This window comes from Trachurus japonicus, chromosome 6 (genome assembly GCF_045865225.1).
Source record: "Trachurus japonicus isolate A0001 chromosome 6, Traja_1.0".
NCBI classification, from domain to species: domain Eukaryota; kingdom Metazoa; phylum Chordata; class Actinopteri; order Carangiformes; family Carangidae; genus Trachurus; species Trachurus japonicus.
In genome coordinates, this window is record NC_140912.1 from 12351276 (window position 1) to 12368038 (window position 16763).

At 41.0% G+C, this 16763-nt stretch overlaps 1 protein-coding gene across 1 annotated transcript; it reads left to right on the forward strand.

Annotated features, from left to right (window-relative positions):
* The first annotated feature begins 800 nt into the window (after positions 1–800).
* On the forward strand, positions 801–16591 carry LOC146985690 (unconventional myosin-Va-like). Its single transcript, XM_085778858.1, has 40 exons — positions 801–1077; positions 1467–1577; positions 2164–2335; positions 2515–2659; positions 2767–2923; positions 3008–3151; positions 3500–3581; positions 3707–3814; positions 3956–4062; positions 4248–4513; positions 4604–4685; positions 4767–4907; positions 5055–5180; positions 5568–5651; positions 5896–6021; positions 6244–6341; positions 6450–6536; positions 6653–6761; positions 6863–7074; positions 7157–7313; positions 8116–8355; positions 8506–8754; positions 9094–9187; positions 9276–9418; positions 9617–9730; positions 10993–11127; positions 11252–11308; positions 11509–11736; positions 11868–11938; positions 12115–12189; positions 12273–12471; positions 13190–13283; positions 13383–13523; positions 13639–13793; positions 13894–13983; positions 14080–14230; positions 14319–14601; positions 15349–15523; positions 15615–15695; positions 15800–16591. The coding sequence occupies exons 1-40, from the start codon at positions 1051–1053 to the stop codon at positions 15950–15952; spliced, it is 5469 nt and encodes a 1822-aa protein (XP_085634984.1). The 5' UTR covers positions 801–1050; the 3' UTR covers positions 15953–16591.
* Positions 16592–16763: the final 172 nt, after the last annotated feature.

The following is a 16763-nucleotide window of genomic DNA, read 5'->3' on the forward strand; positions in this document are numbered from 1 at the left end:
CTTCAGGCAAGTAAGTTTGCTGATATGTGTTTTTCAAATGTATTCACCCACATTTATCTATTTGTTCATACTTGCATGCAGGGTAGGTGACCTATGGAGGAAGGCATCATTTTCCCCCACTGACCCTGTGTAAAAGCACCAGTGGGCACAGGAGAGCCCAAAGCCCCATTAGATGTGTGGAGATGTGTTGATGGCTGTTGAAAAATATTTCACAGCTTAAAATTGCCACAAAAAATATCAAACTAATGCACATATAACTGGTTCACAAAAGCTTTTATCAGAGTGTAAAGGTTAAATGCACTTACAGTATTCGTATTAGTTTATGATGGTCGATTTGTGTCAGTCGACCTGCTCAGCTTAGTGAATTGCACAGTAGAATGAAGCATACAGTATTAGCAACAACTTTTCCATTTCATATGTAGATAATATTGTTAAGTATTGCAAAAATAAAATTGACAATGTTCAGTATACAAAGATGCCTTGCCTTATACAGTACTCGGGCAGATTCCTAGCCAGGTATGAAAAAAAAGAACAATTTCACCCAGAACTAAAATGGGACAACTGAAGTATTTACTATTTTAGCTCTCACTGACCAATCACAATATAATTAAAGCAAGGGGAAAAGGGAAAACCAATGTTGAAATGACCTATGGATGCTGTGAAAGTGCAATGTGAAAACTCAGTAATGGCACTGAAACACCTCAAATGTGAAATTATGTTAACACTAACATGCAGTATGGTGTAGAGGAGGAGGAGGAGGAGGAGGTCTCCCTCCTTCACCTCCTCCCTGGCTGGCTCACCTCTCTGGCCGCTGGGAGGCACGCAAGACGCACGAGAGAGAGACGTGTAGGTTGTGCAGCGGCGGTTGAGTGCGTCGTGTCTCCGGCTCAGTGCGACGTGAGTGGAGGAGAGCAGCAGCAGCAGCAGCAGCAGCAGCAGCAGCTCACAGGAGTTATGTCTCTCTGCTTTTGGACTACGTGAGTGGTGTCACCTTTTCTCTTCAAAGGCGAAGAAAGTTTGTCAAGGTGCTCGGGGGGCTACTTCAGAGACATGGCAGCCTCTGAGCTCTACTCCAAGGTAACTCGGTGTATTTACTTTACTTTGTTAGACTTGGTGCTTCGTCCATTCAACGGTTTCCTGAAGCTAACGGTAACTTGGTTACCTTGTCGATAATTGTATTCATTAAGAGTGGCAGTAATTACTCACAGGTGTCCACTGAACAACTTTTGGAGTTTGTTAAAACTTTTTTTGTTTTTTGTTTTTTTTAGTTTTCCCTTCTATGTGTCTGCTACTTAAAAATGTTCCGTATCCATCCACATTACACGCATGACCGCTGTCTGGTGACTTCAAGTTAGCATACCATATTTCTTAGGTACATGATGCCGCTGCTGTTTTTGTGCTTCAGTGTGTGAGACAGTGCAGTGGTTGAGCGGCTCTGACCCGGTTTCCCCCCCTCTGTCCATCAGTATGCCCGTGTATGGCTGCCAGATGCAGCAGAAGTGTGGAAGTCAGCAGAGCTTATCAAAGATTACAGTGCTGGCGACCTGAAGCTGTCCCTGCAGCTGGAGGATGGCACGGTGAGGCTGGGAAATAACACACACACACACACACACATACAAATAGGCACTGAGGTGGAAATGGGTGTGTGATGTTCTGTGCCATGACCACATTTCTCTGCAAGAACACTGGCAATGGGAGCCTCATAAATCTCTATGCTGTGGGCAGCTTTGATGTGCAAAAGCAAATAGATTTCCCAGGCAAGAAAAACTTTGTGTGCCTCTGTTTGTAGAAGTTTTAAGATTTAAAAAAAAAGCCTATTTAATAAGTAGATTGTTGCATGAAAGAGTAGCCTACGAACCTGTGGTTTAATAAACTCAGTGCTGTTGCTACCCGCAGCTGTGATGTCTTGTTTGGGCATGCACAGCAGCTATGGAAATTAGGCCAAAGCATTATCATGAGTGAACTTGAACAAGGCAAGCACAGTGGTTGACAGATACCTTTTTACACGATGGACAGCTGAAGCTAATATTTCTGTGTGTTGCCATTTGTTTTTACTTTTCCATTGGTTTTGCTCCCTTGGTATGTTTTTCCAAAATGAAAGTACCGTAAGGTGTCCAGACTAATATTGTATCTACACAAAGCTAACTTCTTTTCTATTTCTAGGAAGAGGAATATAAAATAGACCCTAAAACCAACAGACTGCCACCTTTAAGAAACCCCAACATCCTGGTAGGGGAAAATGATCTCACATCTCTCAGCTACCTCCATGAGCCAGCAGTGCTACACAACCTTAAAGTGCGCTTTATCGACTCCAAGCTGATTTACACGTACTGTGGTAATTAGCTGTTCTCCTTTGACTCACACTATCACTGTCACTGTAGACTTTGGAGCTCTGTTCACTGTTCATCTGACATAATCTACAGTATATTATGCTGATTACTGCTCTTAAAGCTGCAGACACCAAACTGTATAACAGAGTAGAGTCTAACTGATTGTTCTCCTTGTGGAAATCAGGAATTGTCCTGGTCGCCATCAATCCCTACGAGGCTCTGTCTATCTACGAGGCTGACATCATCAATGCCTACAGAGGGCAGAACATGGGGGACATGGATCCCCATATTTTTGCAGTGGCAGAGGAAGCGTATAAATACATGGCCAGGTTTTGACACTTAACATTTTTAAGTGTTTGAGCAAATATTCACTTTTTTCCATTGTAAAGTTGTTTGAGTTCATATCTGAACTGTATATGATCACATTTCCATGCAGGGATGAAAAAAACCAGTCCATCATAGTGAGTGGTGAGTCCGGGGCCGGCAAAACCGTCTCTGCCAAGTATGCCATGCGTTACTTTGCCACAGTAAGCTCTTCCTCTGGTGAGGCCAATGTTGAGGAGCGAGTCCTCGCCTCCAGCCCCATCATGGAGGTAACATTTGCCAATGCAGGGAAATGGGACAGAATCATAACTTGATAAAGATTATTGATATATATACGTATATGTTTCATGCAGGCCCTTGGGAATGCCAAGACAACAAGGAATGACAACAGCAGTCGCTTTGGGAAGTACATTCAGATTGGCTTTGACAAGAAGCATGGTATAATTGGGGCTAACATGAGAACCTACTTACTGGAAAAGTCAAGAGTCGTATTTCAGGTAATTTCATTGATATGGATTTAACATGCATGTCCTTAGGTGACTGCCCTCAGTGTCTGACAGTGGCCGTTCCTATCTCGCTGTCTTCTATGCAGTGAATTGATTTAAAACATTTAATACATTGCTAAGTATATCTCAGCAGCATGTAAACAAACTACATAAACAACCCACAGTTTAGTCTGCCTGGCCATCGACTCACAGACATGGCAATATTTTACATTTTGTTAAAGGAGTGACTGTTTTCATAACAAAATGTAATGATTGCAGTTTTGCAAAGCATTTACTCTCTGTGTATTCATCCGCAGTTAAAACAGATTGCCATTTTACATGTGTTTACCCTTTTTGTAGGCCAATGGAGAAAGAAACTACCATATATTCTATCAGCTGTGTGCCTCTTCACATTTACCAGAGTTCAAACCCTTCAAGTTAGGTATGTGAGTCTCTGAATCTTTATTTATCATGATTTAGAAAGAAAGAGTTGCAATAGCAGTTGTAACAGGTAGCATGTGTTTGTGCAATATTTTGTATTTAATCATGTTCTATCCATTAATGAAGGTTGTGCAGATGACTTCCACTGCACCAACCAAGGTCAGAGCCCAGTCATAGATGGAGTGGATGATGCCAAAGAGCTGCGCAGTACCAGGAAGGCTTTCTCGCTGTTAGGTGAGTGTTAGTTGAACTTAAATTAATTTAGCTTTTTCAGCACATGTTGAATTGACAATACTATCCACATATGTCGTTGTTGCTAGATTAACTGACCTGAATGATTATAATTTGTTATTTTATTGTTCTGTTTCACTGCAGGAATCTGTGACAATGTTCAAATGGAAATTTACCAAATCCTGGCCGCCATTCTCCACCTCAGCAATGTGGAGGTGAAAGAGCAATCAGCAGACAGAAGCAGCATCTCGGTAAATACTGACCACCCATGGATTGAACAAGAGAGCCCAGAATTACCCTGAACCTTTTAATTTTGATGAATTTATTCTTATGCATTTTTGCCCCATGTGTTTGGTTATCCATACGTCCGAATGTTGAATCAAGGGTGTGTAGAATTTCTTCTTGCGTAATATCGTTATTGTTGATGTATTTTCAGCCAGATAATGTCCACCTGGTGGTGTTTTGTGAGCTGATGGGGGTGTCATGTGAAGAAATGGCCCACTGGTTATGTCACAGGAAACTCCAGACAGCCACAGAGACCTTTGTGAAGCCCGTCCCCAAAATGAATGCGGTCAATGGCCGAGATGCCCTGGCTAAACACATCTACGCCAGGCTCTTTAGCTGGACTGTGGGCTGTATCAATAATGCCTTAAAAACTACAAAGAAACAACACTCATTCATTGGTGTGCTGGACATTTACGGGTATGTGGTCTCCTGCTGGTTTGTGGTTTTTCAATGTATCTTCCCTTGATGACCAGATGTGCTTTCATGTAAACATGGATTTTCCTCCAGGTTTGAGACATTTGATGTCAACAGCTTTGAACAGTTTTGCATCAATTATGCAAATGAGAAGCTTCAACAACAGTTCAACCTGGTATGTGTCTTTTCCTGCTGAACATGTCATTTTCAGGCCAAAATGTGCACATAAATCATTTTGAGCTGTCTCGCCCTCCAGCATGTCTTCAAACTGGAGCAAGAGGAGTACATGAAAGAGGCCATCCCTTGGACGCTGATTGACTTCTATGACAACCAGCCATGCATTAATCTCATCGAGGCCAAGCTGGGTGTCCTCGACCTTCTGGATGAGGAATGCAGGGTAAAATGCCAGTTTTCACTTCTTTTTTTTTAACTTAAGGTACATTCAGCTGCTTTCCACTCGAGGAATGTCCACCACACTATGATTAGAGGTTATGAGGAACGCCATGATGACTAACTAATGTGTCAGCTCTTCCTCTTTCCACAGATGCCAAAAGGCTCGGATGACACATGGGCCCAGAAACTATACAACACCCTGTTAAAGCAGAACGCTCACTTTGACAAACCCAGGTTATCAAATCGAGCTTTCATCATCCACCACTTTGCAGACAAGGTACCTAATTTCCCAGTTAACCACAGTTGTGTGTCATGCTGATTGCCGAGGTGGAATTACATCTGTGTGGAGGTTACATGCTCTGCGTGTCTCTGCATGGATTTCCTCCCAGTGTTCAGGTTTGTTTCCACAGTGTGTTGGGACAGGCTCCAGATGCCTGTTAGCACAGAACAAGCAGTGTGGAAAATGGAGGGAGGAATGGATTACTAATGTTTTCTTGTAAAGAGAACCAACAGTGAAGTGTGAAAATGTAGTTAGTCTGAAAAGTCCGAATTCTCTGCCTGTTCTTTTAACTGGGACTAATAATATCTTCATACCCTGTATGATAAATGTGACCTTTACCCTTTTCGTCAAAGAACACTCTGTGACCTGGTCCTTTGTGCCTAGGTGGAGTACCAGTGTGCAGGCTTCCTGGAGAAAAACAAGGACACAGTCAATGAGGAGCAGATAAATGTTCTGAAAAAGAGCAAGGTGAAATAGTTTAACAGTTGTTCCCACACAAGTTTAAGTCATTTAATGTCACCACCTCTTTAGCTGTCATGTAGCCAAATGCAAATTAAACTCTTAAGTATATTTGTGTTGTAAGCCTCCAGGCACACACCCTAGAATTTTTCAACCATAACTATTAAAGGAAATACACCTACTGTTGAATCTTAGGTGGAAAACGCTGCCCTCTGCTGTACAATAACGTATTTGTATTGAAAACATTTTTCAGTTTGACTTGCTACTGAAGCTGTTCGAGGATGATCAGAAAGCAACAAGTTCCACTAACAAACCGAGTGGCATCGGTGGAAGGACTGGTCCGAGTCAGAGGGATAACAAGAAGACTGTGGGACACCAGGTGAGAACATAACAAGAAGAAAACGCTGCATTTGGTGGTGGTAGTTCCTCATATGGGTAGAGTATCCAATATCATGTAAAACTTTTGGAAAGATTAATAACAGTTTTGTTGAAAGGGATAAATAGCGACCAATAATGAATAATTAATAAAGTCAAAACATGAATTGTTAACATATGTATGTATACTTGCTTATCGTGGTTGTGGTTTTGCTCTGTTACTCAGTTTCGACAGTCGCTGCATTTGCTGATGGACACATTAAACGCTACGACTCCTCACTACGTACGCTGCATCAAGCCAAATGACAATAAAGCTCCATTCATGTGAGGATGATAGTTTCCGTTTTCATTTTAGTACATTTTTTAGCAGGAAGCACAGATCAAAAAGTTGTCCACACATTTTTGAACATGTGTATGCTATTTTTTATAAAGGTTGGACCCTGTGAGGGCAGTGCAGCAGCTTCGGGCATGTGGGGTCCTTGAGACGATCCGGATCTCAGCAGCAGGATTCCCGTCAAGGTAGCAACAACAGCTGATCAACACAGAGCCATGTGCAGTTGTACACATAATTATGTGCTATAATTACTGATTTAAAATGATCTATGAAATTCGTCTTATTTATATCAACATTGCAGATGGACCTATCAAGAATTCTTTAGTCGTTATCGGGTCCTGATGAAGCAAAAGGATATTCTCTCTGATCGAAAGCAAACATGCAGAAATGTCCTGGAAAAGCTTATAGAGGTGTGTCTGAATTGTGTAAAGGCATTTGCACAATGTAATGATAAAAATAAACCACAGTTTCCTAAAATATGACATATTGTCCATTTTGTTTTTGTCCTAAGGACCAAGATAAGTATCAGTTTGGCAAAAACAAGATCTTCTTCAGGGCTGGTCAGGTGGCGTACCTGGAGAAACTGCGCTCCGACAAGCTGCGGATGGCTTGTGTCCGCATTCAGAAGACGATCCGCTGCTGGTTGGCCCGCAAGAAGTACCTGAGGATGAAGGAATCTGCCATCACCATTCAGAGACATGTGCGGGGCCACCAGGCACGCTGGTGAGTGGAGATGTTAAATGGCAGAATAAGAGGTATAGGGAATTTCACTGCCATATTTCTTACATGTTTTTTTTTATGTCAGTTATGTTAAGTTCCTCCGAAGAACCAGAGCTGCTGTCGTCATTCAGCGGAACGTGCGTATGTGGGCAAATAGGAGACGTTACCAGAGGCAGCGCTCTGCAGCCATCACCATCCAGTGTCTCTGGAGGGCTTACATGGCTAGACAGCAGTATTATAAGGTACTGTCCATCTTGATAACATTTTTGAGACCTTTAGTTTCATTTACTGAAAGATTTTGTAGACAAAGTTGTATTTCCAGAAGGGTATATCAACATCAGGCTTGATTTTAATTTCCCCACTCTGCATTTTTGAGGTTATCTCGTGTTTTGAATGGGCTTTAAAGGCATCTACTCAATCCACACTGGAACAGAACAGATTGTTAATTATTGCAATAACCATAGCTGGATTTAACAAGCGCCTCCAAGAATAACAGGAAGAGTTCCCTGCTCAAAGGAAGTCCATGTGTGCCAGGTTCCGGTATTAACATTGTCGCGGTAGTAAAGGTTTCTAGCAGCAGGACACTGAGCACATAAGATTGTTTTGGAGTTCTAAGCCTTGATTGTTGTGTAGGACTCTTAGTCATCAAGTCATGTGAATAGACATTGACAGTGTTCATAGTGAATTTGTTGACCTCATTGACATGTCAGCACACCACAGCATTGTTAGGCAACAACTTGGTTATGTAATTTACTTCCTGTCCCCTGATGTCATTCACATACACTGCAATAATAAATTCACCATGGCACATTAGAACTTTTTTGTCTGAAAGTGTGAAATTATCTGGCAGCAGATATATAATACTGAGACAGACAATAACTTATGCATTAACACCACTTAAGGAGAAATATATTACAGTACTGTCAGGTTTAGCACATACCCCCCTGGATGTATAGGTCACTTTTTTTTGTTTTACACACCCTTCCAGTCAGGTTTTTCATGTCATTTATAAACTTGATATAATATATTTGTCTTTTTCCACAGTTGGTGTTTGAGCAAAAGGCTGTGGTCATACAGAAGCTGGTGAGAGGCTGGCTGGCCAGACAACATTACCGACGGACAATGGCAGCTATCGTCCTGCTGCAGAGCTGTGTACGTCGCATGAAGGCCAAGAAGGAACTAAAGAAGCTGAAAGTGGAGGCACGCTCTGTGGAGCACTTCAAGAAGCTCAACGTCGGCATGGAGAACAAGATTCTGCAGTTGCAGCACAAGATAAACGAGCAGGTGATTATTGTGACAGTATGGACGTCTGGTTTTGAAAGTTGATAGTTGTTTATTCTCGAAACAACCATTACTAAATATGTAGCTAGAGCAACATTGCGTCATTGGGAGTTATATCACATGCACAGCATGTGTGTGTTTCTTTGCCTGCAGCAAAAAGAAAACAGAGGGCTCAGTGAGAAGCTGAGTGCTGTGGAGAAGACCCAGGCTATGGAGAGAGAGAGACAGAGCAAAGAAACTGAAAACCTCCGTAGATCAGAACAGGAAGCCAGAGCCAAAGCAGAAAGATTTCCTTCTCTACTGGAGCAGCTCACCTTTCTTCAGCACGAGTTGGAGAACACCCGCAGAGAGAAAGACGAACTGGAGGAGCAGACAAAGATCTACAAGGAGCACACACAACAGGTAGGCCTACCACACAGTCATCTGAGTTCATCTATTTAACTGTATGGCAGCTTCACATGACTTTCTACAGTAATTTCTGATAATAAGTAGGATTAATCACATAGTATTGTTGGAGAAGCAGTGAGGTCAGTCCATTCAGTATCTCTCAGCAATGGAAGGAATGAATTGGTTTTCCATTTTGGTCTTAGGCTCCTACAAAATCATCTGTGGTGGCCTATGTGGGATAATAGTAGGCTGCATAAAGTCATAAAAACTCTGAAAGAAATGCAAGAACATGAAGAGCCATGATGAATGGGAATTTAGACTGATCACACATGATTTTTTCTCTCTCACAATCAGATGTTAGAAGAACTAAACACGAAGAACAGCTTTCTGAACAGCAAGAAAGATGAACTGAACACCCTCATCCTTGAACAAGCCAAACAGTTGACAGGTGCCCAGCAGTTCACCTTATACCATCACAGATAACAATAACAGCGAAAGTCAGAAAATAATGAATAAAGTAAACTGTTGTGTTTCAGAGATTAAAACCAACATTGAGAGTACAAAACAGCTGGAGAAGAATTTGGGTGAAGAACGCTCTCGCTACCAAAGTCTTCTGAGTGAACACCTGCATCTGGAGGAGCAGCATAAAGACTTGAAAGAACAGATGAATCTCGGCATCGTGAGAAACTCCATTCATAGATTTCAGTTGTCATTTGATACATTTTGATTTATAGATGTAAATGACAGGTTGATTTCAAAATGTTTTGACAAACAACATCTAAGGCATGTCTTGCATTGAAAAAGTGTTTCACATCATGATACAAGATTCTAATTCATCTTTAACATGTTTTGTTTCGGCTGTTTGACCCCTAACCAGAGTTCAAGCAAACCTGGTCACAAGAGGTCGGACTCCAACTACAGCAGTAACTCATCTGAGTTCAGTCAGAGCTTGGGCTCTACTGACGGAGAAGACAGCTCTGTACAAACAGAGGTAATGTACTAAACCACACAATATCATGGTGCAGAATTGTCAACAAAGTACATTATAGTATCACTTTGTGATGAACTAAGTATGAACTAATTACCTCATGTAGTTTTAGAGGTGGGTGCTACCCAGTTGTATTTTTATATATTGACAAGTAACAGCAGCCGTGTCGTATGAACCCCGACAAGTACAAGGAATTCTTAACTTCTCATGGTGGAAAAAATGTTTATTATGGTTTTTAAAAAATTAGCGTTAATCTACAGACTTGAGCAACTGTAATGAGGTAAGTTGTAATGTTAACAACAGCACTAGCCATGTTTACATGGACACAACTAATCGGAATAAAATAGGGATAAATGCTGATCCAAATAAAACTGCGTCATGTACACACGTCGATTGGAAAATTTTAATCTGAATGGCCTCGTTCTGAAAGAAATTTCTTTTAGATCAAGATGGGTGTTTTATGCTGGTCTATTTTCGGATCAAGATCCATGTTAAGGGCTAATCTGAAGTAGTCTATGCTCCTGTCCTTCGTCCAATGGCTCCTGGTTTTTGCTGGTGGAAGGGGCACAAAATTGACCGTTGCTGTTATGTGAGCAACCCCCTCGCATAGATGGAAGGAGAAGTATAAACTGCTGTGCTTGCAGCTTAATTAAAGAGAAAACCAGAAACAAAAGTAACGTTTGCAGCACATGACAGGTCCATTTTGATCAGAGGATAGGCAACAAGCACATATGAGAGAGAAGGTCAGCATGGGGAGAGGGACGAGCGAAGGAGCAAATTTGTGCATGTCACAGTGAATTTATTCAGATTAATTGCTTGATGCATGAACACGCACATTTTAATCAGATCACTTTATTTCGCACCCATGTAAACAGTTAAAATGGAATTTCCAATCAGAATGATTATAATCAGATTGTAGAAAAAATGCACATGTAAACGTGGCTACTGTAAATATTTAGATTACAGGGTATGTGGTCGTTAGATTTTCCCAATGCCTTGTATTCACATGCTTGCTTTAATAGTTAGATTTCTGATAAGATGGATCTATTAGTGCCCCGCATCAGTCGACGGAAAATAGATGGAATTCTTGATGTGCATGTTGTATTTGTGTTGATAAATTTGCAGTGTACTTACAGGGACACTCATTGCTTGGAACAGCTGTGGGAAGATTTTTCTGGCCCTGACTGTTATAATCCTATTAGTGCAGCATTCTAGTTAAGTTGTGGAGACTCAATGCTCGGTCAATGCTTGCTGTGTTATGTTAGGATGAGACCCAGTCCGCGGTGGATGTGTCTGTCCTTCTGAAGCTCCAAAGAAAAGTGAAGGACCTGGAGCAGGACAAACATTCACTCTGGGAGCAGCTGGATAAGAAGGAAGAAGCTCGACAGGAAAAGGCAAAAGTATGCACTTAAACACCAGTCATGTTTTTGGTTTATTCAGTTTTTCTTTAATTGTCTATAGTTCTTTTACAATATTGATTATAATAATTGTGGTTGAATAGTTGACATTGTTTCTCCAAAAAAGGAGGTGGAGGAGCAGAAAACTGTAGGAAGAACAGAACTGGATTTGGAAACACTGAAGGTATGGCTTCATTGCGTCACGTATTGGGATTCAAGCAAGATCTATTTTGACATCCCAAAAATAAGCCTTCACCCCATAACTGTTACTGAGAACGGCTGCTATAACAACTAATCTTTATGTTAAAACTGAAAGGTGAATGGAGACAAAAACTTATTTGTAGACTTTTGATTTTTTATATTTCTCTAAATGTCTTAATGCAGCGGCAAGAATTGGAGTCTGAGAACAAGAAACTTAAGCAGGACCTAAACGAGCTCCGAAAGTCTCTGACCAGTGAGAATGCTGAAATGATGCCTCCTGCTCCCGGCACTATGCCCTACGACATACTGCTAGATCAACTCAGCTCCTCCAACGAGGAGCTGGAGATGCGAAAAGAGGAGGTGCTGCTCCTCCGATCACATATGGTCCGCCAAGAAGCTCTTAAACATAAGGTGAGTAAATTACGCTTGTTATTACAGTACTATGGTTTGCTTTTTAAAAAATAATTTTCAGTATTTTGATTAACAAAAACTACATCTGACATGAATAATGAATAATTGATTACATTTGTACTGGCCTCTAGGACACTGCACTGGGAGGAAGTGTAAAATTAGAGCTCAGTGAAATTCCCTCATTTCACCAAGATGGTGACAGGTAAGGCCATCTCTACATAAACCCATGCTGGGAAATACTGAAAGTACAGTAGTATGAAGTAATATAGTGATTAATAAATCTAGGTCATACTGTCAAGTGTTTTACCATCATACTTTGATACTGGGATGATATTGGAACATGTATCAACTTCTCAATTTTCCAATGCTCCTCCTCAGATCTCCTAACATCCATACTTTGAATGAAGATGGAGAGCTGTGGCTGGCCTATGAAGGCTTGAAAGAGACAAACAGGTAATCAAGTCATACTCTGCTGTTAGTCAGTGCATTTAGGCTTTTTCATGCATGTGTTATTCTCTCCTCTTCCCGTCCTCCAGGCTCCTGGAGCTCCAGATGCAAGAGCAGGAGCGTGACCATGATGAGAAGTGTAGGAAGCTGCTCGATGACATGAACAAGTTGAAGAATGAAAAGGAGCAGCAACAGAAGCTGTTGGCTCAGAGCCTCCATCTACCTGAAGATGCACGAATTGACGCGTGCATGAAGCATGAGATCGCACGACTCACGAATGACAACCTGGTGGGTCCACTCTGCAGAATACCTTATAAATAGACAGTTGGGTGACTCAGGATCTGTTCCTTTTTAAAATCGTCTTTTAGTTAGCTTTTTCAAATAATGTAAAAGTGCTGTTTTATCAGTCAAGACTGGCATATGAAGAATTAAGTAGAAAAGTGTTGTAAATATGCTTATTAAAGGTGTACAGAAAAGAAAATTGAATTTGAGCCCACTCTGGGTCATAAAATTAGTGTAATAACTCATCTATCAGACGATGTAGGCCAAACTTTGTGCAAAATTCTATTTTTGAGTAAATCCGTGATGAAAGTATGTATTTTAGTGTAGTTTTTTTTTTCGTATTGGATAATGCAGGCGCACGGATTATACGTCAGCCTGTACACGATTCACTAGCCACTGATATTGGATCCGTAATCTGTCATTCAAACGTCTGAGACACGCACACACACGGAGCTCGGGCTCACCCCAAACTTTGAATATCCCGCCCGCTCGATAACGACCAATCAAATTCATTTTCCTTACTCGGGTAAACTCGTGTTGCAGCTCGTGACAACTCGGCGCGACAAACGGGACAAACGGCCATTTCTGTACACCTTTAAGTGTTTCTACTGCCCAATAACAATTTTCGACATGTCTCTGTTACCTGATGTTTTAAAAATCAGACTTGAAGACCATACCTGGAAATGTTGTTCTCCCTCACACTGATCTTTTTGAATAATTTTAGGAACTCATGGAGCAGCGGGAAAAACAGGAAAAAACCATTCGAAAGTTGAAAAAGCAACTGAAAGCTTTCATGAAAAAAGTTGGTGATCTTGAAGGTAATGACATGGCACTGGCGGTTCATCGTGTATTTTCCAGATGAAGTTAGCACCGCATCAAACCTGTCATTGTCCATAATGTTTCCTTCCTGTTTTCAGCGAGCACGCAGCAAAACAATACGGCCGCCATGACCTCGCCTGCCAGAGGAGCTCACATCACCCGCAAAGAGAAAGAGTACCAGGGCATGTTGGAGTACAATAAGGGCGACGAGAGCCACCTGGTGAAGAATCTGATCCTAGGTATGTAAAACCTGTTCAATCGAATCATTTTCTTCACAGTTTCAGAATTACATGCTAATGGTTTATTTTATTATTACTGACGTTTGTCTTTGAAATGTTCTGATGTTGTTGTCAGATCTGAAGCCTCGTGGTGTAGCAGTCAGCTTGATTCCCGGGCTTCCAGCCTACATCCTCTTCATGTGTTTACGATACGCAGACAGTGTGAATGATGATGAGAGAGCCAGTTCTCTGCTAAACTCCACCATCCTCTGCATCAAAGGCGTCATTAAGGTGCAGTGTATAACTATATAAAACTATATGTTTAAATAATGGAACTTGTCTTTATCTTGAATTCATTTTTACAATGATTGTTTGCTTTGTTTTTTTTCAGAGAAAAGGAAATGATTTTGAAGTAGTATCTTTCTGGTTGGCCAACACATGCCGGTTAAAGCACTGTATGAACCAGTACAGTGGAGATGAGGTAAGCTTTAGATGGTTTTGATGCAAGAGTCATGTTTACAGCTGGACATGTCCCTGAAATAACCCTGGATGTCTGTAAACCCTGTGCTTATTGTAGGACTTCACAAAACACAACACTCTGAAGCAGAATGAGCAGTGCCTCACCAACTTCGGACTGTCAGAGTACGAGCAGGTTTTTGGTGACCTGGCCATCCAGATCTATCGTCAGCTCATCAAATGCTTGGAGGAAACCCTGCAGCCCCTCATAGGTGAGGACATAAACTTTATATCAACAAAACAAAACATAGAAATATATAAATTGTGTTGGTTTTGTTTAATTGTCTGTGTTGTACATAGTGGCGAGCATGCTGGAGCATGAGACCATCCAGGGAGTACTGGGGTCCAAACCAACAGGCCTGAGGAAGAGAAGCACCAGTTTCCCAGAGGAGGGAGCTGTTACAGTGGAAGTCCTCATTCAGCGTCTCGGGCTCTTCCACACCACCATGAGTCAGCATGGGATGGACCCAGAGGTTATTAAGCAGGTGGTAAAGCAGCTGTTTTACATCATCTGTGCGGTCACCATAAACCACCTGCTTCTACGGAAGGACATGTGCTCCTGGAGTAAAGGCCTGCAGATCAGGTACGGCAAGAGAGTTTATTTTATGTAATTGAATTAGAGGGGATAGGGAATATAGATTGGAGATTGTTGTTTTTTGTTTTCATCAAGCTTTTTCAGGTGATCCAAAACTGTCATTGCTGTGTCTGATTCAAAATATGTAGGAATCGGTTAAGTTTAATATGACTTCCGTGTTGAAAATGCTGTTATTATTATTATTATTATTATTATTATTATTATTATTATTATTAATTACAGATCAGATTTGAAACTTTAAAATACCATAGATCTTCCTTACAGAATTATTAGTTTTCCATTTTTTTCACTTCGTACACATACACATAACTACAGTTAAAGAGTTGTTTGCTCTAATGAGGGTGCTACAATTCAAAATAGAACATGTAAATGCATACTAGATTTCCTGGAAACCGTGAGCAGTAGAGCAACAACAGAGCAACATCACACATAAAACCACACACATATTTTGAGGTGACTTTCGAAATTCACTTTCACTTCACTTCGTCTTCAATTCATTGTTAATGCTGCCTTTACTGACCCAGAACAGTGTGTTCCTGCATGAAAAGATACAGTCGTTTGTCTGTCAGGTCATTAATGGGCCTCTGTGTGATGATAATAATTAGCTTTTTGTATTTTTGTAAGTGAGAATCTGAACCACTTTCACTTTTATCAAAAGGTTTGAGGTCCCAGGAGTTTGCAAAGATAGGGCTTCATCTTAGACCTCACTTTATCTTTGTTTGTGTCTGGCTTCAGGTACAATGTCTGGCAGTTGGAGGAGTGGCTGGCGGAGAAGGAGCTGGCCGACTGTGGCGCCAAGGAGATTCTGGAGCCGCTGGTCCAGGCTGCACAGCTCCTGCAGATCAAGAAGAAGACGGAGGCAGACGCCCAAGCTATCTGCACCATGTGCTCAGCACTCAACTCAGCACAGGTCTGTTATCAGTAAAGGTCCAGTCTGCAAAAAGTGTAGTCAAAATATGTTGTGAGTGTTGATTATTGATAACGTTTTGTGTTTTTGGCAGATCATAAAAATCTTGAACCTGTACACACCAGTGATCGAATTTGAAGAACGAGTATCAACCACTTTCATTGCAACCATTCAAGTGAGTAGCTGGAAAGTTTTAGTAAGATATTTTTCTGTTCCCACTCAGTTCAGTAGCTAAGACCGATTTGATTTACCACATGTCTTTTTTATTTAATATTTCAGAACCTTTTGAAAGACAGAGTTGAGTCGTCTGCTTTGATGATGGACACCAAGAAGATCTTCTCCATCACCCTCCCCTTCACGTCCTCCTCTGTCGCCCTGGAGACCATCCAGATCCCTGCTAGCCTCAATCTGAGCTTCGTCACACGCATCTAGACCAGTGACCTCTCAGTTCGGTTTACCGGATGTAACAACTAAGACTGTCTTCCACCAAAGTTTCTACCTTTCGTAGTAATCAGTCTCTCTGATTATTGCAGTACAGTATTGGAGTAATAAGGATAGGTTGTTTACTTTTCAGCACTGTATAGCCAAAGAGCAATAACTGTATGAACCATAAATATCCTAAAATGTCATCTCTTGTCACATCTAGTGTTTTGCTGATACTATGGTGTGAATTCACGGGTATGCTTTTCTCTTCTGTTTTACCAAAAAGCCAAGGCAGGAAATATAACCACAAAATTTCACAGCACAAAACTTGTAACCATGAATTTCAGAGATTTCAGGGGATGAACCATTTGAAAGAAATGGACAATCATAAGACTTGTAAAATGTAACCATTCAACTAAACACACATATTTAACTGTTGAACATGTATTGAGATAAAATTCAGGAGAGCAAGATGTTTTTATATTTGTAACTTAAATGTTTCTTCATATTTCTATAACTCCTAACTCAAGTGATGGTATTTATGTCAGGACAAGGTGAAGGAACAGAGAGTAATTCAAATATACATGTAAGCAGTGTTAATGCTGCTGGTCACATTAAAGGCTGGCTTTTCAGTAAGATGGTTTGAGATGTTTCTTTCCCATCAGGCTCAATGGTTTTCTTTTACAGTTGGGTTTGTATCTTGACACCAATACTTATTTTTTGAAGTGCCAGATACAAACTGTGTTGTATAAAGGTATTCTGAAGCATGATTTGATGTCCTAAAGACTTAAAACAATCAAGCCTGAGAAAAGTAAGATGG